Source organism: Pieris napi, chromosome 12 (assembly GCF_905475465.1).
Source record: "Pieris napi chromosome 12, ilPieNapi1.2, whole genome shotgun sequence".
Classification (NCBI taxonomy): Eukaryota; Metazoa; Arthropoda; class Insecta; order Lepidoptera; family Pieridae; genus Pieris; species Pieris napi.
The window spans coordinates 4,716,184-4,743,087 of NC_062245.1; the positions used below are offsets into that span (position 1 = coordinate 4,716,184).

At 32.6% G+C, this 26,904-nt stretch overlaps 1 protein-coding gene and 1 pseudogene across 1 annotated transcript; both read left to right on the top strand.

Annotated features, from left to right (window-relative positions):
* The first annotated feature begins 329 nt into the window (after window positions 1–329).
* On the top strand, window positions 330–26,803 carry LOC125054883. Its single transcript, XM_047657027.1, has 11 exons — window positions 330–455; window positions 13,260–13,816; window positions 18,873–19,085; window positions 19,688–19,941; window positions 20,439–20,596; window positions 21,524–21,621; window positions 23,519–23,618; window positions 23,896–23,989; window positions 24,270–24,425; window positions 25,644–25,816; window positions 26,476–26,803. Exons 2-11 carry the CDS (start codon window positions 13,360–13,362, stop codon window positions 26,618–26,620), a joined length of 1,848 nt encoding a protein of 615 aa, XP_047512983.1. The 5' UTR covers window positions 330–455; window positions 13,260–13,359; the 3' UTR covers window positions 26,621–26,803.
* LOC125054954 lies at window positions 5,695–5,807 on the top strand (annotated as a pseudogene).
* Window positions 26,804–26,904: the final 101 nt, after the last annotated feature.

The following is a 26,904-nucleotide window of genomic DNA, read 5'->3' on the forward strand; positions in this document are numbered from 1 at the left end:
AAGCAGCATTTTTATAGAATAGGTTAATAATATATTGTTCATTATACGTAGTTATTGTAAAATCTAATTTATAAGCCCATTTCATAATGTATAATAATTAAGTAGAGTACAACGAAGTTTAAATAAACATGTAAACACCCTCATTCTTTTGTTTTACATTCCCTGACGTTCTTACTTCTTGTTCGTTTTGTCTTTTATTAGATAATCAAAATTATAGTTTTACAAACTATCGGTAAACATCAATATATTGGTGAACTATTTTATCGATAGCCCCTCACATCACTATCAACGCGAGATACATTCTCCGTACCACAAAGTCGGCGCGAAGCTTAGTAAGTCCGCGATACTGTTCCGCAGACCACGTCCGGTTTTGAAGTTTGACCTCTTTCCATACGTAAACACGAGTTCAGTGTTGTGCTACTGGCAACTTTTTGCGGATGTTCCACCGGAAATAGGTAATCTTTTGAGTTCCTTTTTTAAATTTTCTCAGTCTACGTTTTCTCGTACACGCTTTAAGAAACTTTTCGGCGGCATTTATTAATTTCCTTGTATGGCTTATAATATAGTCGCATATTACACATTATATTTCTTTAACCTGTAATACAACTTTAATAATGAATATTCAAGCTTTTACGTCTTCAACCTAATTTAACTCTAAAGAAAGTAAGGTTTCTAAACTTTTGGTTTTCTTTTTGTATTATTTAGGCTTATTGGTTGAGTAAGTACTTTTTATTAAGCTAATACTAATCTTACTTCTAATCTATATATCTAAGATAGATATGCTACCAAGAGCCTCAGGCTGTTATTTTAAAATAATTCCTATGTGAGCACGCATAATAACATTGGTGTATTCTAAAATCGACTTTATTGTAATGGTATAAAGCTGCTATTGTAATAAAATTTAAATGAAAAATTGTAATACAATATTGGGATGACATAATTGGATTTAAAAAATGCCTACAAATTTTTTAATTGATTAGAGTGTTCGATGAACTGGAACAGGTGTGGTCAAAAATGCATGATCCAAACAACCATTGCGTCATCATGTAAATTTTATTTTCGCCAGTTTTCACCACGACCGGTTTAAGACTACAAATTAACTTTCTCCAATGACGTTATCAAGGACATGAAGACTTTCCTACTATGGGTGGCTATGATCCTAATGAGGCGTAGCTAAACTTAATAGATCGATCGATAAGCGAGGTTAAGTACAACTTGTCGTGTTCAGAAACTTGATGGGTGCTCGTTTTTAGTTTTAGTCTCGCAGCTGGGACGACGATTTGTGTTTTGTCAATTGTTTTGACAGTAGATTCCCATTGTATGAAGAAAAAAAATGTATGCAAAAAGGGTACACCTTGATTATTCTATATTTAAAAGGACTGTCAACCTATTGACCTACTACCAACAATAAAACGAGACTAAAATTTGATGAAAACATCTCTCATTGCACTTTCATTTTCAGTTCTCACATATACATATCTTTAAAGTTATTAAAATTTTTCATGCAATATTAATAAATTTAACAATAGATTTCAACTTAGATTATACATCGCAGAAATTTGTGTTCTTCTTTTCTGGCAAAAGCGTTTCACTTTTGTACATTCTTCGTAAAGATCGTGCACGCACAATTGTTTTCTTAATAAGGAAATTTTATTGCAATATTTTCTTTTATTGTATGACGCGCCCATAAAAGAGGTAACTATTACAAATCTCTATAATATTATCATTTTGGAACTCGACTAGATCCCAATTCAGAGAATAACCGTTATTAATTAAAACTAAATTAGTGTAATAATAAGTACAACGAATAAGTATCACAATACAGCGAGGAAATGCTGTCAGCAACCTACACACAGAACCAAAATTTTTAAATTTGTTGTAATTGTCTATGTATCAATTTTTAATTATTATTATTAATATGTAGGTTATATTCTAAATACTGTATATTGGTGAGTTGAAAATAAATACAAATAAGATATTTTCGTGAAAAAAAATTGTATATATTAGTGTAATTGCACTATTTGAACTAAAGTACTTTTCGTCTCCTTCTGTCAACCTGAGTTTAAGCTGTGATTAAAAGAGACAGATAAGAGACTAGACCACTGCGCTCTATGAGTACATAACTCTTAAACATTAAATAACAATAAATTATCAAATAGTTATATCGTTAACCGAAAATATTTTCAGTATTGATTAATCTGTTTCTGTAACGCTCAAGAATTTATTTATTAACTTGCTAAACTTATTAAACAAATTAATTAAAAACGTACCATGTGACGCGCTTTAAAGTTTTTTATTTATTTGAAACTCTAAAATGGTGCCAACACTTTGCGTCTTTTACTTTTCTTTACAGGCATATAGACAGACACATTTGTGGGTCTAAAACTTACGTGTGTCCACGTTGCTTTTACCTTATTATCTTCAATTGCGCACATAAAGTGATCAAACAGAAAACTAAGAGTAAAATATATAATCACCGCTAAAATAGCGCGCAATAGCGAATGAATATTTAGAGCGCGGACCAATTAATCGGTAATTCTTGTCTTAGGGAAAGCAAATACCTAATATAGTCATCACATTGTTGTTGTTTACTGACATAGTTATTATACGTGACAATTGCTAGGAATTCAAGACAGTTAAACTAGTTTCATTGCTAACGTTATTTCATGTATTCTTTATTCAAAAGGTTATAATATATTTGATTCTTATCTTATAAATCAAAGCAGTACTCAAAGGTCCTACTCGCTCCATTGTTTCTTATCTATTTGCATAGCTCAAGTTATCATTCTAAGGGTAGAATATTATCAAAGATGAAATCGTAAAAAAACGTATGTGTGTTATACTTCTTTTGCGTAACAAGATAAAAATCTTTTCAAAAATTGTATTCTACGTATGTAGAAAATACGACACTAACAAATGAAAAAAACTAAAATGTTGACTATAGCTAACTTCAGGGTGTCGGTTTTTTTACGATGCGCGCACACCGCAAAAATTTACTCTCATCATTTTTCCCTAACGCGCCAAAAGAAGTATAACTTCAATAAACTATCAAAATACCGATATCACACAACATTATTATTTAGCTAAAAACGAATTCTTTAAATGTTTAGTCTTGTAGATATTTTGATAGGATTTTCGGATTTTGTAATTTTTTATAGGTTTTCAAACGGAAAGATACTCTTTCTAGAATTTTATTTATTAATATACTCGCGTAAAAGATGTGATAATATATCGCGATAACATGTTGTTGTATGTGCCCGTAGTTGTTTTTAAAATTGTATTCCCTCATAGCGAGTCCGAGCGAGCGTGGCTTACAAAGACAAAGTTTCCTTATTGTTACAAAATGCTAAACAGCGACAGGTTCTTGAAAGTTTTCCACTCAAGGTCCCAAACCGATTCCTTTGTTGTTGAAGACAATATACGCGCATCTTTAGTACAGATGAATGAACAATGTCCAGAAACTAGCGAGATCCGTTCCGCTTTCGAGCGCGTGCCTCCGTAATGTGGATGCAGAGTTATAGATGAGCCAATGTAATTATACTTTTACTTCAATTATAAATTAATTGAAGATATCAAGTCTATTTGTATATAAATAAAGCTTTACACGCCTTTTTTAGCGGAAACTATGACGTTTATTGGATGTTTATTTTTGACGTGATAACGTCTTTAAAATCGTTTTAGTCGGGTGACATGTTCAGAAACTTGTGTCACACCAAAACCTCACGAGCGCGATCGCAGGTATAACGAGAGAGAGACGGACCGATCTCCCGTCTCATCTCGAGCGCTGCCAGTCATTCCGTGAATGTATGAAGAAAAATGTATATCATAGTCGAATAAGTAAACTTGTCATTTTACACCCGAAATTTATCATCAAAAGTGAGAATAAAACGATAGATGTAATTTAAAATTTGAAAAAATTGTTATCTTCATTAATTCCTTACTTCCCAAAAACTTATATCACCAATAAGACGTTATCACGTAAACATCTCGATCGTAAACCTACTTTACAAACAACCAATATTTTTTTTTTAATATTTTGGAAATAAATATAGTTCAATTCAACAGTGTCAATTCAATTAAATTACCAAAACTACTGTCTTAGTAATAAATCAGGAATTATGCATTTCTAAAGGTAAATATTTTTAGTGAAATGTAAAATCGATAAGTAGGTTTTGGCTTGGTTTCAAACGATAATTCATTTTCTTCCTCATTATAAAGTAACCGTACTTGCGTTTTGTGCGTGTCGTGTGTGTACGAAATTTCGCTAATACTTAAATAAGCATATAACCTTAATCTCAGCTATGTAATTAAAATTATGTACGTATATGCAATAGTTACCTACTACTATCTATCTATTGTTTTTATAAATATTTTTATAATACTAGTACTTGTAGCATTATGAAAACTATGATTGGCTTTAAGACTACACAAAACATTTAAGACTACTTAAATTTAAATATATATTTTGTGACATTTAATTTGTCTCATCTAGTATTATCGTTTCTACTATCGCGTGACCACTTGATCGACTTTTAATTTCAAAAGCACATTCCGGTGAGATTGTTTCATTCAATGCATTTATTACACATACCGTACGTAATACACATGGAAATACGAAAATTATTTGCATTTTTTTATTCATAAGATAATTTAAAAAAAATTGTAAATAAAACTAAAAGGAACCAATACTAGATAGTATATATTGAATATTATTTATTTAATTCACATATAAGTATAGAGTATTTGCAATATTCTTAACCTACATAATAATAATAATTATTAAAAACGAATAAATAGACAATTTAATCAAATTTAAGAAGTTTTGTCCCCGTGGCAGTGTACCTTTAATGCTGGGAACAATTCCTTGATGGATTGCGATACTTATTCGTTGAGTGAGAAAAACACCAGCTCTGGTGTCAATGGTACTATCTACGCGCTTAAATCTTTAATTAGCACCTGTGCACTTGAACCCCACGGCCCAAGAGACTCTACTCCAACGTTTTTTTTGAAGAGAAAACTTCTTTAGCGGCGTTGTACACTTTTTTTGGAATGGGTAAAAAATGTTAAACTCGCGTCAGGACACGTGACCTGATCGAAAATTCGTAAGACGGATGGAGAGTAGACAGCTGGCGCGGCGTATTTAATGTAATATAAATTGTCATGTTTGTGTACGATAGCGCAATAAATAAATATTGTATTCTACCACATAAATGATAGTACTTTTTTATTAAAGCAATTCGTGCATAATTATTCCCTAACCATTCCAAAATATCAAAAATGCACAGCGTTAATATTCAAGTTTTCACTTCTGCCGGCACTCCCGGAGTGCAACCCGTCGTTTTTGTAATATATTGACATGTTGTCAAAATGTAATGAGTACGGGTAATAAAGTAACGTAGTTAATATGACAATAAATAAAATAATAATAAGTAGTGAATGTGACAGTTTTATTGAAGAATACTAAGCAAACATAATATTGCAGTAAATATAATAATTAATCATTTTAACAGATTAAAACTCATACAAAAAAATTACTTGAAAAAACTATTATCTGTAAAGCCCGTTATATGTCCTTGTTAATATTCTTAATTCCTTTACAGATAATTTATTTTTGGAACGAAGTTCCTTATCGCGCGTTGTGAAAGGGGGCTAGACGGAAAAAATTCTTACGAAAAGTTGTCACGACACTTTTTTGCTATTTGCTATTGTAATACACCGGTTCCCGTCCGATCACCGAAGTTAAGCAACGTCGGGCGAGGTCAGTACTTGGATGGGTGACCGCCTGGGAACACCTCGTGTTGTTGGCTTTTTTTTTTTCGTCGTAAGATTGGTGTCGAGAAAATCTATCATACTGTTATGATACCAATTAACATATAAATTAATCGAAAGGAATTTCGTTCCATTCCGGGTGTCCCTTGACACCTCTAAAGTTTTTTATTAATCGTTATTCAAAATCTTCTGAACAATTAATAGCGTGTGATTTAAAACTTACTTTCTAATATATAAAATATGACAGCAGAAAACCCATTAATTATTAATGATATTTTGGCACGTCTTTGGTAACTTGTTCTTTGTTAAGTTGACCAGAACGTTAAGTTGCGCCATACATATAAATTTTGAGTGTGTAAACAGTATCACTGATCACTCCACCCCGTAAATGTTATGGCGTTTAAATTCTCTGTGTTAAATGAATGAAAAACATGAATGGGTGTTCCAAACATTAAAGAAACCTCTCTAATCAAATTACAGCAAAACGCGTAGAACTTTCCCGGTGAAAGTTGATAAACACTCTCTGAGAATTTGTAAACAGATGTTATTTGACGATTTCAAATATATCACCAGTGTGTGTCCAATTCCTATATTTTACGGCAGATAAATTTAAAAGCTACCGTTAAATTGTCAAACTGGTTTTTGTGCATTGTTAACTGTAACCGTATATAGTGAACTTTTAAAAATTTCGGCCACAAAGAACTGAGGACACGTATACGTAATCGAATAGCTATTGTAATAGTAAATAAGCGATATATTTTTGTATGGAAACTTAAGATGAGCTCCTGTAGGCGTGTTTGGAACTAAAAGGCAGCATGAACGAATCGGCAGAGTAAAAAACTGAATTTATCGTATTGAGGTATACTTAAATTGTTATAGCATATTTATTTCTGTTACAAATTCAATTTTCACAGAAACATTTATATATCTAAAATTAATATCTTTGCACAGACTATCAACAGTTATACAACACAAAAAAGATAACAGAAACAACAACAATGAATAATAAATATAAGTAGTTTAACAAATAACACACAAATCTATAAGTTATTATCAGTCATAAAGCACGCCCAACGTCTCTTAAAGGCGTCTCGTGTTGGCACTTGTAATCGGCGCAGGCAGGCTATTAAACAGTTGCGGTCCCTCAAACGTCAGCATACTCTTGCCGTAATTTGTGAAAACTGTTTCTACTTGAGGAAACTATTCAAATGTTCGTGCTAAGGTCGGCCAATAATGTAAAGACAAACGACGCAATGACGAGTTTAGATCGATTCAACATCTTATTTAGTCCAATCATAGACACGCGACACGATCCGTCATTTAATTTGACCAATCACAAACAAACGAAACGTGCCATCGGTTCGTCTTTTTCTTTACAATGTACCTATTTATAGAAACAGCCATTGGTGTTTTATTTAGTAAAAATAGTTATAAATTTAGCTATTCCAGTAAATCCTTAAAAGAGTTAAGATTATATATACGAATGTCAGTTGAGTTTTAAGATAATAGCAAGAAACAAGATTTTTTGTATTGAGAACTGTCTTTAAAAAGTATTAAAATATATCTTAACTATATATAATAACGAATTTATTAATAAACATAAAGTTACTCTGTATTTTTTTGTAATTAAACTAATTAACTAATGTTATAAACAATAGACAGAACGGTATCAGCATAATTTAAAGAATCAAAATTTTCAGCGATGTTTGATAATTATTGTTACTTTAACTTTCTTTGAAACATTTAAGTGAAAACATAACTTAAAATTCGTCAGCCGTCACTTTACACGTTAGTTTATAGCCTGCATAATATTGCAATCATTTTCTAATCTTTATACTTTCTACTTGGTATTCCACTCACGTATATGAATGTCTATTCTGCAAATGTCTCTATAGATTTAAAAAAAACGTCTAAATAGATTCAAAATGGTATGTTCTTTTGCAGCATAAGGCTGAACTTATAGGCCGCCGTACAAATTCGAGTTATGGCATTAAGAGTGTCCATGGGCATCGGGGCGGTATCATTTAACATCAGGTGCGCATGTCCATGTTCTATAAAATATCATAAATACATCAACCTTCTGACCCAATTTGACAGACTGTGTTTTGTTATTTTTATTAGTGCTTAAAAAATTATAAGAGCGAAGCATATTGCGAAAAAAATTTGATACATTTTATGCTGTGTAATTAATTGTTATACTAATTTAACTTTTTGTAAATATTACCTAGGTATCAATTTTTTTACATATCTTGTATTATTATATATAATTATAATTATTATTAAATTTTTATTATTATGTAGTAAATAATAATAATAAAACTCTTCCTACTTGCTAAAACAAAATATTCTCGGGACATTTTAATAATAAATCAAAAGTTATTCTGACAAACTATGTGGATGAAAGCGATTTATCTCGAAAATGATTTTATATTGACATACATAGTACCAATATGATTGGATAGTTTTTGTAATTTTTTTTGTAAAAAATTACATTTTTTACACGTTTCTTTCGTTCAAACAACATTTACGCATGCAATGGAAAGAGACAATTGAGCTATTTTTTATATTGATTTTTTTAACTAAATAAGGAGGTTAATTATTATTATTAATTATTTAAAATTCAAAGAATCTTTATTGATCGGAAAATATGTGAGTAGTTTTATATAGCCCGTGAGAGAAAGTTATACATATTAATGACTTAGAATATTGGAACGTAATTAACCTTAATATTTTTAGTTTTTATCAAGGTTAATCAATGACGTGAGATTTCATACCTCCGTTTCAGCTATAACTATTTATATACTTACATATACTACGTGTATAGTACGTATTACCATTTTCCTAATATTGATGGAGAGTTATAGCGAGCGGCATTTTCCGCTCAGGAAATAAAATATGTTTTGAGCCTTAAAACGTATAAACTATAGAGACCTAAGCAAATCTTTGCAATAGTTTCATCAAACTTAAATATAATTTTGGTTGATGGCAATCCGTTGGTGCGTGCCTTAGATACTCGTACACCATAGCTCTTGTTTATACAACAATAAAATCAGTTTATTATCTTGTTTATACAACAGTCAAATCAGCTTATTATATCGACGTATTATTTATATTGTTTCTTGAAATCTCCGAAACGAATATTTGTTGTATTATATTTATAAACTTCCTTCTGATTATACGCTTCAAAGGACGAGAGTAAAAATAGAACAGAATAGTAATGGATTGATACCCACGAAGTGGGAAACAAAATAGATGTAGAAAGGGAGTAAGACGGGTCCAATGTGAATTCGAACATCAAGATGGATAAATTTTGAGGAGCCGGGAGGGTATTCGATGTATTGTATAAAATAAAATAAAATATGTTTATTATGGAACATAAGATACATGTATCACTTATTCCACGTCATTAAATTTGAATTTGTAGGCATCCCTACTCATCGGCAAAGAAGACAGAGGGTGTAGGCCGAGAGAAAAAGCCGGCGTAAAAAACTCTCGGTACTCTTTTAAAATAGCAAATCATCAAACAACACTTATTTTAAAACAAACTTATATGTACTTATATGGTTTGATAGACTTTAATAAGAATAATGTACGAGAAATGAATGTTAATTTGTAATTTGCCGAACCTTGTTACGTTTGCGGTGGTTGGTAAAAGAGGATCTGCTGTTTCATACCATGAATTAAAAGCGGGCCAACTTAATCACGTGACTCAACGTAGCTAGCGGTAGACTACCAAAACCTCGAAGAATGTATTTAACATTAAAAAAAACGGTCAAATACAAATTTCATACTGGCGATATCCGCCCGTTCGTCTTTTAGTCAGCGGGTATGGCTTTAACCCTGGCTTTAACCCTTTCAGTTAAAGTAATAGTTAAGAGGAAAAGTGTGCTGTGTATACGTATATCACGCAGCTGCTATCATTAACCGTCAACAACTGGTTTTTATCAGTCCAAAACGGGTAAAAGCAACCTACTGTCCCACTAGAGGGCAAGTTAGTAACATGACCATGCATCTAATAACTTACAGTATCAGTGCTAGCTTTACGCTTATAAATCCCAACCCTGAAGTACTACTAGATATGTTTTCCTTATGCACAACCAGGACTTGTTCGTTCGGTAAGATTCAGACTTAGGGTGACATTCTTAGGTATGTTAAATTCAATGGGTTTTGACGTATCACACTTCGCGCTAAGCGTAAACTCGGAATCGAAATCCAAAAATGGTGAACGTCGTATTCCAATTCGTATCTCAAGTAACAATCTCGCCTTGTGCGCTCTCAAATATGTCAGTCAAACTTCATTTTATAGAAAAACGATTAGACAGCATTGAAAATATACGTATATTTAAGTTTGATTGACGTTTTACTACGCTTAAGTGTCACAGAAGTTTCGTACATTTATAGCTTTAATCCTAGTCTATCTAGATATCTGATAGACATGTATAGTCAAACATAAAATACTAGGGTTTCGTTCTTAAAGTCTTATAACTCTAGCACTCATAATCACAGTGTTCATTAGCACTTGAGCTTTTTAGTTTCATTAGCACTACATTTATAATTGGTAAGAGTACACTAGCTCAAAAGGTTTTTGTGCGTACTCCTTTCGACGCACTGGCCCCGTGGTGTCGAGGATCTGGGCGGCTTTGAAATTCACATGGAAGAATCCTCTGTTAGTGGGCCTTGACATGATTTAATGTCTTCGTCGATTCTGTATAGGTCCTTATTCTGGAATCTTTGTAAGAATTCAACGTTATCTACATTTATTTTTATTTTATTTTATTTATTGAGAAAGATTTACAGCTTATTACTAACTTACTCACTAAATACAATGTTCTTTTACGCCATTAAATAAATATTTACAAATAGTTAAGTACTAATTAACTGGATTGGTAACAATAAAATGATTTTATTCAAATATATTAATATATATCAAAGAAAGTAATAAACTAAGGAAAAATTGGTTAAGTACATGCTTTAAGAAAAAGTATAGGAAAGAGATGCTGATGATGATGCTGTATTACATACGTTGAAAAGGTGGCAGTCAAGTTTTCGTCTTTTGGCTTTAGTCGGTATTTGGTTTTGAATGATTTATGATATGAATACTTTTTAAGATTTGTTGTGATCTCCCTACCTCATTCAAATCGAAGAGTGATTACAAAACTTTTCCGTTTAGCTATTTTATTACTGGTACTGTGAATTCTATAGAAAATATATAAAATTATCATAAATAACTTAACAAAATGCGAAGTGAAAGTGAACGAATCGATTTCGTGAGGTGAAACGAAAATAAAAGTGTTGGTTATACAGAAGCTGTCTGTTGAACTACACACATTTACGTAGTTTATATGAAGTTTCATAACATTTTGTTTTAAGGGTGTTTTAGCGGATAATAATATTAAAATAATATCGTCGTAGAATTTTTAAATTTGGACCGAATTTTTGTTTAATATTCATAAAAAACCAGTGTTTATAAATCAGAAGATTTTTTACTATTTTATTTTTTATTTTATTTTACTTATTTTGAAATAAGCTTTAAATTAAAAAATATTGCAAATAGTCACCCCTATCATCTCCTAACGGGAATACGTCGAATTACCACCCTGTATATATTGATTTAATATTATTACCGTTACTTAATACTAATTCAATAAAGTTGTTACTTCAGACACTACAATCGCTGTCTGACAAATATTCGGTAGATGAGAATTGGTAAAATAAATTATTAGATTTTATTTAATAATAACCAATAATTTTTTTAAATTCAAATATATTTCCCTTATCTATAATGGCCTCATGTAATTAGAAAATTTCGAACGACTTTAGCTATAAATGTAAAATCATTACCATCACGCACATTTCATATATTAAAATTATGCATACCACAATCAGCAAATGTTAATATGAAAAACATCAACACAGAATATCTTTGGTCTGGTTATATTAATATTAGATTTAAAATTGCATAGAGTAGTAAAATAAAAAAAAAAACAATACTTAATGGTACATTTGAAATAAGAATTAGTCGGTTTTATACTATCGAATAGCCTGAAATCAGGTCGAAAGACCTAAGCCCGCCCTTAGGAAGAAAATTAAAAAGGCAATAATTATTGTTTATTGAATTTTCTTACTTTGGCGCCAATCTGTGCTAAATAGCTATGATATTATTGTGGGTTCTTAAAAATAAAGCCTTGACTATTCACATAAATAATTTTAGAAGTAAAGAATAATATTATTTAGTGAAGTGTGGTTTTTCATTATATTATGGTTAAGCTTCTTAATAACACCTCATTGGAGATTTGTGTCAGACGAGGAAATATTAAAGTAATTTATAACTTACAAATACCTAATTATATATTATAGGTTGTTAAAATACTAACATAATAATTATTTAATTGTTTTTTAATAACATTTTTCTTGCTGATTTGACATACCAGAGCGAGCAGTTCTTTGTAATTCTCTAGACCTTATTTACCACTTTTATGGCAAATAAATAATTTATCATTATTATTCCAATGGATAATATAATATTATAAGGAAATAAAGGCATTCTTTCATTTTGGCAAGGACCAGGCTCCATAAAATATTCAGTTATTTTTAGAGAGAATTAAGCTTTACAGATATATTGGAATAACATAATTTCTCAGGTCATTCACCTTCCTTACACAGAAACCCACACTTAAACCAAAATGAAAGTCATGTAATTATACAAAATATCACCTCTCGCGGTTTTCTTCTAGACCTTGAGTTAATGAATTGGTGTAATGGCAGTTTTCAAAAATTTTACCTTTTCGTAATAGGTTTACACAATATACCATACTTAGATCATAGATGGGTAGATTATTTCGAGTAGCCAAATAATATAAAATTTGAATTGTATGTCAAACATTTTTGCCATGGTCGTACCTAATAAAATATAGGAAACCTACCTAATAAAAACTGTGATATGATTATAATGTTATATGTTTAACAGAGCACAACCAACAATTTTGATTGCTTGAAAGATAATTCTTATTTTTTGTCATATTTTTACAATATCTACGTCACTGATAGTTTTGATTCGTTAGAAGATAGAAGAGATAGGTTATTCTCTTTTATTTTCGTGTAGAACCGTCAAACGTTTTACCAATTACACTCCACAATAAGCAAGTAATTCGTGAGCTTTCCTTTTAATCTCAAATACACAAGCGCGCGTTCAATACCTCTTACTGACGTAAGATTCAGATAATATGAAACTTAGTGCCATGAATGTTTTCTTTATACCAGTAAATACTTAATACTTAAGAGTAGCCTTCCGGGCCATAACTATGACCCGTGTGTCGAAATCCAATACCTTAAAAGCTAAGGGAGTCATACTTTGGCACCAAAACTCGTCTTTTACTCTGAGTCAGACATCAAGCTCCAATTATCTAAAATACCTACGTGTCCTTAATATCAATTCAATCTTCATGACAAACTATATGATGATGTCGCTAATTAGATTTTCTTTATTGCAGATGACATGACAATTTGGAGCTAGTTTCGGGACCGGAACGAACTTTCCATTTGTATAATGGCGATTATAATGTATCATAGTCATTGATACATAAATTTAAAATGGCAGCCACACGGCGGTTTTGTTATCGACACCGATGGACAGACTTTTTGATATATTCTATAATTCTAATAAGTTATAGTTCAGGTGAAGACGTTAAAAGTGATATATCTAGAAAACTAAAATTCGTAGATTCAGTGACTGGTCGCCATTTTAGTGATATTTACCAAAATGGTACATTTAGAACTGGTAATGGTTTGTGGGACAATATTTTAAACAAGTGCGCAGTAAATCCATCCATCAGTTGTTTGCAAAATAACTTTTATTCGTATCTAGATGAGAGTTTAGATTTCAATGGTGATTTGAATGTGACAAGTGGTGTATGCTTTAAGAAGAATAATGTGGATATGAATAAATTTAGTAAAGAAGCTAATATAATCTATCTCACTGGAAGCAATGATAGACAGGATGAGCGGTCGTTTGATGCTGAAAATGAAATTAATGACGAGGAAGATTCAGGTAGGTCCAAAAGTTTACTTTGAATACGCATAAAAAGCTTTCCAAAATTAAAATATACAGGGTGGTCAAAAAGTCGTGGATCAAACGCAAATAGGGGATAGATGAGATCATCAGCTGCAAAAAATTATTCTACGGGAGGTCTTTTTCATAATATCCACTAGATTGGTACTGATGAGTTCCGAAAAGTGACCCTGTATTACAAGTTTTGGCGCATTTAATAGGGATTCTGAAAAGGTATTACATAATATGGTCATGAGTCGCTCTAATATCTAAGCTCAACCAGCTTAGAGACCTCCCGTAGAACAATTCTTTGCAGCTGATGACCTCAACTATCCCCTATTTGCGTTTGATCCACGACTTTTTGGCCACCCTGTATATGGTACTTTAGTGCAAAAACATGAAAAACAACTAATTCTTACGCATATACCTACTGTATGAGAACAAATTAAATTGATCTCAGTGCCGATATCACGCCTTCCTATTTATCGCACGTCTCATTTCAACATTCTGTGCCCAAGCTAGCCCTTTCATCAAAATAATAGTAATGTAAGTTACAGCTTGAAATTTCTATCGATATTCTAATTTATCAATTCATTTGATAGAATAAGTAAATAATATAACACCATGGTATATCATGTATCTTCTTCTAAGTAAATTATTATATTGTTCAAACATAGTAGTAGGGAGACCTCATCTTGTTTAATATACACTTTACACTATACAAGTAATACAAAAATATAATCTCTCTTCTTCAATCAAACAATAATTACCGTAATACAATTTGAAGACAACATACATTATATTAGATTTTAAGTCGCGTGCCTTGTTAGCGAATGATTTATGATTTGCTACAAAACAAGTGGTAATATAATGACAAGTAAAAGTACCGTATGTGCGGAAACCGTGCTTGATAACATGTGAAGCAATGTAATTAATTAAATATTGCGATGTTATCCTTTTACGGTAAGATTGTATTACACCAAATGTTTGTAAACTCAATTAATCGTTACAATTGTTTAATACTATAACTCTTCGTCTACTGTAATCAGAGATTGATAGCTTTTTTATTTTATTTTTAAAGTCAGAAAAAAATTAAACCAAGTTTTATTATCATCGCTTTGCGCGCTCTTTTTACTAACAAAAAATTTGTGTTGTTGAAAGTTGACAAAAAAATGAATATAATTCAATAAGCAGCTCCTTGTTTACAAAGGCTTCTGAGAACATTCCAGAAATATAGAACTATCTTTTACAGTTTAACTCAGAGCCGTCAAAATTAACATACAAGAGTTACGAACTCTCTTCAGAAGTTGGTTGTCAACAAGGAGATCCTCTTGAGCTGGCTATTTTTAGTCTCACAATAAGTTCTTGCATACAAAATTTTAAATCAAATTTTTACGTCTGCTATCTTGTTGCTATGATGTTGTACTTTTAGATTTATCTAAGATCATATTTAATTTTAGTTCAATAAGTCTAACTTTAAATTTTGATAAATGTGAAATATTTCTCCATGGTGAGAATTTATGCACCTAAGACACAATAAAAAAAATACTAGCTTAGCCCCTAGGGTTGCCAGGCTTGAGTTTGCATTCTAGCGTTATCTTTCAAAGGAGCGGGGTGATCCTCTTTGTATATCTGAATTTCAAAAATTATGAAGCTAGGCTGTGGGGTCTAGTCTAGGGATCCTTCGCCAAACACCGGCACCCTTTTGGTCCCTGAATCACTTCGTATTGCCATCAGCCTCCGCTTAGGAGTGTCCAGATGTATTCCATAAGTGTCCTTAATCATGGAGCCACTATTACTTTGTAAGCAAGACACCTAACGATACGGCGTGGCAAACTCGCTTAAGTTGTTTTGTTTTACTAAGACCCCGTCCACAAGACCAGAGTTGCGATGGCTGCCATTCAAGAAGCTGACTTCGATTTGATGTAACATGCCTCATATTTATCGGACCTAGCTTGCCTAGTGATTTCTACCTATATCCGTGATTAAAGGCCATCGGACATCTCAGAGGCCGTAAATGTAAAGATAATGACGTAGTAATTTTTTTTTTTTAAAGACAATTCACACCAATTGACCTAGTCCCATGCTAAGCTGGTGAAGCTTGTGTTATGGGTACTAGGCAACGGATATACATACATATTATAGATAGATATACATATAAATACATATTTAAACACCCAAGACCTAAGAACAACACCAAATGCTCATCACATCGATGTTCGCCTCAGCCGGGGATCGACCCCGGGACCCATGGATTCGCAGTCAGGGGTACTAACCACTAGACCAATGAGTCGTCAAAGTAATCACCGCGGTATTCGAGTTTTTAAGGGAAAAAGATTTCTTTTAAAGTGAATTTTTGAGTAAAAAGATATAAGAAGATCTTCAATAACCTTCAATCTTTTTATATGTGTCGGATTGTTTCCCTATAAATATTAAATTACTATCACTTTGAAATTTGCGGCCCCTATGTTGGTTTAAACAATACACTATTCAGAATTTGTGCTACATCCGCATAGAAATCTCACCTGTCATTCGTCTGACCGCTAAAGCACTAAAGCATTGTGTTTATTTTCGTCTTTTCTACTCTCTAGTCATGCTTACGATTAGCATTAACAAGCTAATGTTTAAAGCAGCTAATCAGTGGTATTCCTTTAATACAAGTTTAATTACACTACACTCTATACTCTTCTACATGAACATTTCTTAAACATAGACTATCCTGCTCAATCATGACTTTTGTAATTCTTGTATTTCTTATTCTTTTGTATTGCATCGCAATTCATGAATCCGTGTAGTACCTTTTTTAGTTTTTTTTGGATTATTTTAGATTAAGGATGGTGAATCTATAATTTTTATAGGATTTGGTTATGCACTTCTTGCACTTTACCATATTTTTTTAGGTTTCCATATTAGGGTTACCTAGAAAAGATAGCTTGTTAGCGATAAGGCCGCCCGCTGCATCCCTTATATTTTATATGTGTTGTTCTTTGTTTCTCTATAAGTGTAAATTAATAAACAATTAAACAATATTAATTACGGTTTATCTCGGACTTCTAAACTATTGTGTATCTTAGCGACCTATTCAAAATAATCGCTTTATCTCAGTGAATTAACATAAAACTTCAATTAATTGTACACCTTAAGAATTTTAATATAAATTAGGACCTTCTTTTCTTAATATGAATAATTAGAGATTTACAATAGAAAGTTTTTACATCTTTACACATCAGTTTGTCGTTCAAATTATCATATTGCTATAGATCTAAGGATCTATTGATAATAATAAACTAATATTATATATATACGTTTTTTATTCAATGTTGAGCTATGAATAGAAAATGTAGAGGTTTTTTAATAAGGTATTTTCCCGGTAACTTTTAAGTTATTGTTAAGTGGAATCCAACCGATTTACTAAGAACCTTGAACTACTAATATTAATTTTTAAATTACGTAAAGTAAACATAAGATATACGTACTAAAATAAGAAAAGCCGGTATAATTACATAAACTTATAATTGTGTGGCCTTGCGTGCGTAATATTTATACTTTCACCAAAATAATTAAACGCATTTTATTTCTACGATATAATAGTTATGGTGACGTTGATTAATATATTTTATTATATAACTCTTCAAAAAGATCGGTTTTTTACAGGCGAACAGATTCGTGTGTAATAATGGATTATAAAATATAATTGTAACGTTAAAAATAAGGTATACATTACCCTTAGTGAAAGACTTTTTTAGCTGTCGTTATGATTTATTTTGAACATATTTTTGATGTGAAACTTCTTTAGGCGCATGACGGTAAAATTTTTAAAAAACGTCACGAAGATGTGCAGCCTTTTTGTTGAAGAAAAGGGAGAGAGCGATTGAGAGATAGTTAGTAGAGATAGGGTAAATTTATGAAATATTAGTATTTTATATTTTATGCAAAATAATTAATTGAAATCTCCAATGACGAATTAAATAAATTGCCACGTGTTTTTATTATCGAAGAAATAAATTAAATTAATTATTGGTATTAATTTTTGACACTTAATATTTTAATGACAGTTAAATTTACTAAGTTCCTAACATATCTTCCTTTGTCCATCCCTCTAAGTCTCCGAAATCTAAAGTTTTAGATTTGTATAAATATAAACAAGAGTTAAAAATTAGTTTTCCAAAGAAGTTTCATTTCTGACATGTGTACTTTGTACGCAAACACTTTTTTTAATAAGTGGCTTAGGTAACCAATTCCTCTTTATGGTCGTCACACCACAGACAATGTTACCAACCCTTAACAACCCTACCAATTTGACCAAACCTTAATTTTTTTTTACTGTATCGTATTACAGACTGGACAAATTTCAGTTGCAATGGATTTAATGAGACTACTGAAGACATATTTCTTAAAAAACCTATTCTAAGTATGCACAAAGTAGCAAGTTATTCTCATCGGATGAATTGGGTTAATTGCGTATTTGCAGCTTTCTAGACTCAAATAGCTTAAACGTTAATTAATATTTTTTCATATCCATGTGAACATGAAAACGCATGACACAACTTTTCCACATTATATCATACCATTGTTTTTCACACTGTCACTTGTTTTCCATACTTCCGTGAAACAATCGATTAGTCAATTAGATTGAAAACTATTGAATATGGAACGTGAGTGCTTTGTGTAAACGTGATGAGTGAAAAGTGATTTCCCCGCATTTTCTATGCTGTTAAGTAAAATTGCAAATGTAGATAGAAATTTGTTTTTTGCATAAAATACATATTTAGTTTCTTTGATTGCTTTAGCAAAATTTGCTTCATTTTAAAGTTGTTTTTTAGTTCAGTTAGCCACTAATATCTATACACGTGAAAATTTCTCGTATGGTAATCGTAATATCATTTAAATAATTTTGATATTTATTTCCAAACACAAATATGCAATTTTTACATTTTCTCAACCTACAAAGAAAATTGAAATAAATAATTAAATATTAAATTAAATTACCTTCAAAATGTCAACTTTTTAAGTTTTAGTAGTAGGTAACGTTTTAATAATAAACTTTCGTTTTCAGAAACACCCTTAGAAGAAGTCACTGATGCCCTATACAACAAGGGTGTGAAATTCCTCATGACTCATGACATGAAGCTTACGCTCCCCGAAGTAATGTTCCACGGGGCCACTCTGAAGGTGTCTCCAAGGGCATTGACGAAGACCGGAGCACTAGTACACATAGATCTGGAGCCAAAGGAAAATGGTGAAGGACGGCTGTTCTTCCATAAAATAAGTAAGTAGATTTATTACTTTAGTAAAAGCGCCAATTATTAAAAGAGTTAATTTTCATATAAAATACTTCACGCTTCACTGGTCAAAGCTGATTTGCTTACTTAACTATTTCCAGTTATAAGGTTTATGTCCTCAGTCAATGCAGTATATAAGCATTGTCCTAGTGGCTTTACCGTGCGACTCTCATTGCTGAGGTCGTAGGTTCGATCCCTGGCTGTGCACCAATAGACTTTCTTTCTATGTGCGCATTTAACATTCGCTCGAGTGGTGAAGGAAAACATCGTGAGGAAACCGACATGTCTTAGACCCAAAAAGTAGACGGCGTGTGTCAGGCACAGGAGGCTGATCACCTACTTGCCTAATAGATTGAAAAAAATTATCATGAAACAGATCCAGTAATATGAGGTTGTTGGGCCTCTGATTTTTTTTTTCAATGCAGAATAAATATAGTCATTTAGGTATCGTTATAAATATCTATAATTTTTTGGGTTTGTTGTTCAATTTTTTATTAAAAATAACAATGTATAACAATAGAACTGATCTGAGCTTATAATATGTGTCACAAAATATACGTTTGATAAGTTATTCTATTTTACTTTCCAGAAAAATACCTAAAGAAAAAACTGGTAATGGCAGCCCTAGCAATCATATTGGTCATCAAGCTGATAGCACTGAAACTAATATTCGTACTGCCCATAGTTTTAGGGGTGACTACAGCAAAGAAAATGTTCCTAAAAATGCTTCTATTTATGTTCCCGGCCTTGAGTCATATATTTAAACTGTGTTCGTGGTATCACCAGAATTATCATACTACGAAATATCATCATCACCATCACTTGATCACCCATCATCATAAGGTAAAAAGTTTTTGATATCTTTAAAAAAATTAAAAGGCGCATTTTATACATTAAAAGCGATTGATAAATTCATAACCCAGCTGTCTCTTTTCAACACAACATAAACACAATTTAAAAGAAAGAGATGGAACAGTACTTTGTTGAAAGAGGGTGATTAGAGTTGTTGAAACTTTACCAGGACAGTTTCTTTTAAGAATACAAACTATTACTTATTTGAATCATATCAATTGTAATTACGACTTTAATATTTAAAACTGATTTTAACCTAACTCTAAGTACTTATCTTAATATATATAAATTACGTGTCACGTTGTTTGTCCGAAATGCACTCCTAAACTACCGAACCGATATCAATCAAATTTGCACACCGTGTGCAGTTTGATCTAACTTAAAAGATAGGATAGCTTACATCTCAATTTATACCCGCAATATTATTTTATTGCAAAATATTTGTTTCTTATTTAATAGTCACAACAAGTTTGTACATTTTATTTCAGACCCCTCACGGTCACCCGCCCCCTCCAGTATACGGCCCTCCCGCATACGGACCTCCTCACGGGGCGGTATTGGTTAAGCCCCACATAGAGACCCATGGACCCAGCTTTGAACATTACCCCCAAGAATGGGAGCTCTCTGGACCAGGACTTGGAAACGAGTAAGAATTTTAAACTTATATAGAAAACTAGCTCAATCAATCAATCAATCTAAATACGTTTTTTCAATTTAGATGCATCTTAGGGCATGCTTATGAATGTCAAAAACGTTTACAAAATTTGCGAAAGAGCAAGACTACGCCATCCGTTCGCAAAACTACCAGGAGGCCTTGTTCTGAGAAGAACGGGCAAGAAACTCAGCAAGTTTTACTCTCCCTCTACATTACAATTATTCAAAGGAAAACGTCATAAACCACAACATCATCAAGTTACATCAGTAAAAAAAACTGTTCATAGCACAGCTCATAACAAAATATAGTTTTAATTATTAAAATTGTCGTTGTTTTCTTTCAATCTATACAGAATATACAATCGTACCTGCAGTTCTTAAATCACAGGCCAATGAACTACACATCTTCAGACATAAATATAGATAGGTATTTTTTTGAAGGAAGATAAAATATTAGTCCAGTGAAGCTACAGTCCTCTATGCTTCTTGGCCACAGATGACAACCTTTTTATTTCTTTTCGAAAGGATATTATTTACATAATTATTTATCTCTCTCTCTCTTCAGTCGGTAGTTCATGTTTGTGTGGTCAGCAAGGAAAATTCTGGAGTGGACGATCTGTTACCAACAGTTTCTTTCCAGTGACTCTCTTATAACAGTGTGTAGTTTTGAGGACGATGTGATCGGTCCATTTGGTTCGTAAACGCCCACGCGATCTTATCCTTCTGTGTTACCAACCACTTAATACTTTGTTCGAGTAAGCTGGTATAGCATATGATATGTTTAATTCTAATAGGACTTATTTGAGACCTTAGAAAGAGTACTAAAAAATCCTGGTTAAAAATTTGTTTCTGCAAGCTTTAATCAGTATTGATTGACAATTGTCATTTTGTATATTAACCAAGAATTATCCTATTCCAGATACCTATCAGATATCAACCGGAATGCGATAGCCAATTTCAAGCCGCAAGTGAATGACGGAAATGATATCAATTCCTGGGGCCTTGGACTTCCTCCAGGTATAAAATAAATACTTTAAATTTATAACTATTATATAATACATTTGTGTAAGCAATTAGGTAGGTAACCGGAACTTTAATAGTATATTTCATTACAAGTGCGGAAAGCCTGTCATTGCAAAGAGTTTCGACAAATGTCTACCCGAGCCGAGGCGCAGCCGAAGGTGAGGGTTGACAGTCGGAACAAGTTGCAATGACGGTTCCGCACGTGTACTGAACAACTATTTTTAATACAGTTGCGAAAAAATTATGCAATTTAATAAAATAATAAAAAACAATAAACTCAACTCACTAATCATTTATTTCTTATACAAATTATTGTTCACTTATACTGTGTATATATATATTGGTACAGTTTTTTATACTAACTGGAGAAGTTTTAGGTTGCATATTTATTTACTGTTTGAGACAAACTATTATCTATTTCGTATGATTTTTCATGTATATTTAATATATAATATAACAAACAACTAAACGCGCAAAGAACATTTTTGGAAAATGGCGCCAACCGTAAAAGAATATAAGCAGAGATTTTTTTTTTCTTCACCCATTCTGGGTAGGCAAAGGGAACTATGCCCATAGCCAAGTCTTCAGTACAATTTTTTATTGATATGAAATGAAATTTAAGGAGATGAAATGAAATCTAACCTAACTCATTCAATCAAATCATTAAATCTTATATTGAAACAAAGCAGTAGCTTCTTTTTAGAAATATTTGCATGAATCATAAAAAATTCTATGATTTTTTTTAGTAAAAACTTCGTGGTTGGTTTTTTCTTTTTAATAGACATTATTTTGACAGTTGGGAAAGAAAACGCACTAGTTCGGAAAAGGTAAAAAAAAAGCACGAGTGTGTAATAGCCCACATCCCGAACGCTATACGACCCTGCAATACGCCACTTTTTGAGCAACTGTATTAAAAAAGCTATTTAGAAACTCTTTACCTATATTGCCTTTACAGTGAGTGGTACCCACCACACATTTCGTAAAAGTTCCGAAGTGATTTTGATCAAAATGCTTAAAAATCTCACTAACTTCAATATACCACGATTTAAATCATGATAATCTGACACGGATTGACAGGACAATATCAAATACAGTTAACTTCCTTTTTGGTAGTCGGTTAAAAAAGCACCTAATAAAAAAATAGTTCTTTTTTTTAATAAATTGTCTCTACATTGCACTCTTATATAAAATATATTTTACATTCCGATATTTCAGAGACCAATAACACTACTCAGTCTCTATTAAGGAGAATACATTCTGTTCTTATGTTCTATTTTCTGGTGTATGTCCCTTATCTTATATTAAATTTTAATATGACAACATAGTCTTGGCGTTTCAGTCAACTGTTGGGTTCGAATACTGTAGTAAGTACAGTAATCTAAAGGAAACAAAAAGTTTTTTTACATGATTATACTCATAACGTGTATTGTTTATTAAGCAAAAGAATAATTTCTATGAAACGGCTTGTTGTGTTAAAATGACTTAATATAAAAATAGTGTACTGTCCAGATTGTAGGTATATTGTTGAAGAAAAATTTTCAACAATAATGTAATATTAAGATTCAATTTGGTCATTACTAATCATTACATGTCTATAATATATAGGTCACAAAGCTTTCAGTTGCCAAGTGCTTAGTTAAGTTCTGGCCTCTTTTGCGGGCGAAATATTCTTTTCAAATTCAAATGTGGTTGAAGGCGGAAATCGAAAGAATATTAACCGTCTTTTGACCCATTTTATCTTAGATTATCAACTAACAAAATTAAATCTAGTTTAATATATATAACATTTTTTTTGTAGTTTGACATTTGACATCGCTCCAGAGGACTGTGACTTGAATAACTGGGCTATCAATTAGATTATGAACCTAAGACACTTTTCACGTTTTTACAGGTTCGGGCTCATTAAACGCAGGAGAGTATGCTGCTAGCAGCAACGTCCCGAATGCGGTACCTTCGCCTCAGGGGAATAATGTTCCCAATAATATTGGACGGTAAATTATTCCCGTATTTAGAACTAAATTTTTGCAACGATATTTTTTGAGAATAGCGACACCTACTGGAATAGCTAAGAACTAGATAGAATTTTGCAGTAACCGCTGTCAACTTTCCATGTTTAGTTAAACACAATAATGTATAAATCTAATGTGACGTTTTAGAAAACACAAATTTCTCCTATTTTCATATTTAAACTAAATTAGACTTGGATTTGCTTACAGACTAAAGTACGTAACTTAAAAGTTTTAGTGAAATATTTTCATAACTTTTCAGACCTGTTGGTCCTCCTGCGCAGGCACCAAATCCTTATTACAGGAATAAGAAAAATAATCCACAGGATCCGATACAAGCTGAAAAGGAAGCATTGGTAAATATATAATTCCTTCTATTGCATGAAAATGTGGTTTGCGGCGTTGCTTTTCCTATGCAATTTACATCGTCGACAATTACCTGTAGCAACACTTACCTTCTACCTACCAATCACTGCAGTGACGTCATACCCTGACACGCGCTGACGAAGTTATCCCGGCCCCTAGATAAATTCAACATCCACCTTAACCACTGCAGCTTTTAAGCCGCCACTGGTTGGACAGGTGGCTAAGTACCTATGAAAAAATATTAATTTATTAACACGCTTAACCGTACAGATCCGAGCTGCAACGCTAGCTGCGCACGCGCCGCCGTCTCCCGTACGAGATGAGTTATTGCGCGTCTCTGCCGCTAAGCTGAATGAAAACAATCGTGTCAGAACTGAAACAGAGCTGGTCAGGCAACAACAGGAAATATTGGCTGCGGAGGACCCGGTAATATAATATGGAATGAGTGGAATATTTTGAGAGGAATAAATCCAATTAGTTACGCAGCTTATTGTTAAATATCGATATTCAGTCAAACTGCTTGATAATCATAAAACGAAAAAACTACCGCAGCTAATAAAGAGTAGGTCATATACGCCTGAACATTCATAAATGCCAAGAACCATCTCGATCAGCTATTGTGTTTTTTTTAGTTTATAACTAAAGCATAATCGATCCATTCGTTTCGAATTAATACCTATAACAATTAACACGCCACTTTGCGTCGGTTAAAATTTATGAGAAATCTCTAAACTCAGGAATGAATTACAAATTAAATTTGCGTATTTGTTTCACATGCCATTTTATTAGAGGCAAGTAGGTCTGTGCCATGAGCAGTGTTGGCCTAGTGGCTTCAGCAAGCGATTTCTCGACTCTGAATATCTTATCTTTTTTTCCAATTGAATAAAAAAAATGTGGCACTCGGGGCCTACCGCGGTAAAGCAATAGCATTTTTTTTATCAACTTATATGCATTTATAATTATTTATTTATGCAGTATTTTTTTCTTTGATATTAAATCTACCATTCTACCAGACTCATACTTAAGGCCGATTTACATTATCTTAGTGTTTAGGAGAGTGCTTTAGTACAACTTGAAAGGCAAGTTCTTTAGCGTAGCGTTAACTAAAGCAAGTAGCGTTTACATGTTTCAACTAAAGTACTATCCTAAAGCACTCTCCTAAATACTAATGATAATGTAAATCGGCCTCAAGATAATGTAAATCGGCCTTAACACGCCTATATAGTCTGTCTCACTCTAACGCGTACCGGCTGCACCGGCCGCGCTTACGTTACGTCACCGATCTCGTCAGAAAGATGTGAATACGCAGTATGCGTTCTGTCTCACTCTAACGCACGTTCGCTACGTCACCGATCACGCCAGACCGATGTGAGATGCAGTATGCGTTCTGTCCTGCTCTAACGCGTATTGGCCGCACCTATATTGCGTGATTCTATGCAATAATTTAAAAAAAAACTTTGCCAATTTATACGACGCGCTAAAGTCCTTGGCTTCAGATTTCTGTATCTGTTTCTTGAACACTTTTTAAGGTACAAGTAGGTGATCAGGATTCTGTGCCTGACATATGCCGTCAATTTTTGAATAGGTTTTGATTGATGATGAAGCTCGCAGTCTCTGCAGTCTTTGATGATATGTAAATTTCAGGATACAATACAGGCGGAGCAGTTCTACGGGACTTTATTAGAAAAAGTAGATGCCATACTAACTCCACTAGGGGCGGTAGATATCGGGTGCAGAGAGAGAGTCATCTGTGCCTTATACCGAGATCCATTCAGACATGCGCCATATAGTAATCTAGTCTCCAATGAGCTTAGCAAGTAAGTATTAAATATGGTTGAAAGGGAAATGTTGGCCTAATTACTATTTATATAATATAATTGGACAAAAATGGTGAAGCAAGGTTGAGTAGGCCTTGTTGTACCTGGACCAAATCCAGGAGATACTAGAGTAGGAGCACATTAACAGTACCCCAAACAAACCCTTTTACACAAAAGGATAGTGGCGTACCATCTGGGGCCCGTGGCAAATTCTTTTGATGGGGCCCTATCAGTCGTACTCAGTTTAATTTAAATAAACTTCGAGATTTTCGGCTTACTTAATTACACGTTGTATATGTCCGACTAATGGCCATAGGCCTCCTCTCTCAGGCGAGAGGGAATGGTCTGTAGTCCTCACGCTAGCCCAATGCGTATTGGAGACTTTACATTCACCCTTAGAACATAATATCTATATATACTATACTATTACATTTTATACCATTATATATAATATATTATTACTATTATATTAAAAGAGATGGCAAACAAAAACTAATTTATCAGTGCAACGCCCTAAATCGTAAATTTTCGATGACCAACAAATGTCTGAAATATGCTTAAGGGGTAAGAAATAACAGTACCCAATGTTTAATAAATCAAATTATGAATTTCATAGTTTAGCTAATAGTAGTCATTTATATATAAAATACATTTTACAGGGATTCAAGCGAGTTAGTACCACCAGCTGACAGCAAGATGGCGCTAGGTTACTACAGCTACGTACAGGCGGCTAGAGATGGGCAGGAGCAAAAGGATTGTATGAGTTTATATCCCAACTGTAATATAAATTATAATAGGAAATAATTATCCCTAAACAATACAGATTTTTGATAACGCAAAATTAAACTTCCGTATGTCGAATCTACATTTTTGACTCACGGAAGTCATACTTAGTGCTAAGGATCGACTTTGTATGTAGTCTGCTTTACTTAAATAATATTTGTTCTGTTTAGGGTCTGTTTCACAATGTATGGATAAAGTACCAAATAGATAATATAAATTGAATATATAATATAATAAGATAAATTGTGCTATTTGACATTCATCGGACTCATAGCTTATGATGGACTTTATGTGACGAATAGCGC

Bases quoted from the DNA above. Each gene is read 5' to 3' on its own strand.
- LOC125054883 (XM_047657027.1), top strand. From the start codon at position 13,360: ATGGCAGCCACACGGCGGTTTTGTTATCGACACCGATGGACAGACTTT. The intron at 24,426-25,643 runs GTAATATAATAT...TGTAAATTTCAG, and splicing joins TATTGGCTGCGGAGGACCCG to GATACAATACAGGCGGAGCA. The intron at 25,817-26,475 runs GTAAGTATTAAA...TACATTTTACAG, and splicing joins GTCTCCAATGAGCTTAGCAA to GGATTCAAGCGAGTTAGTAC.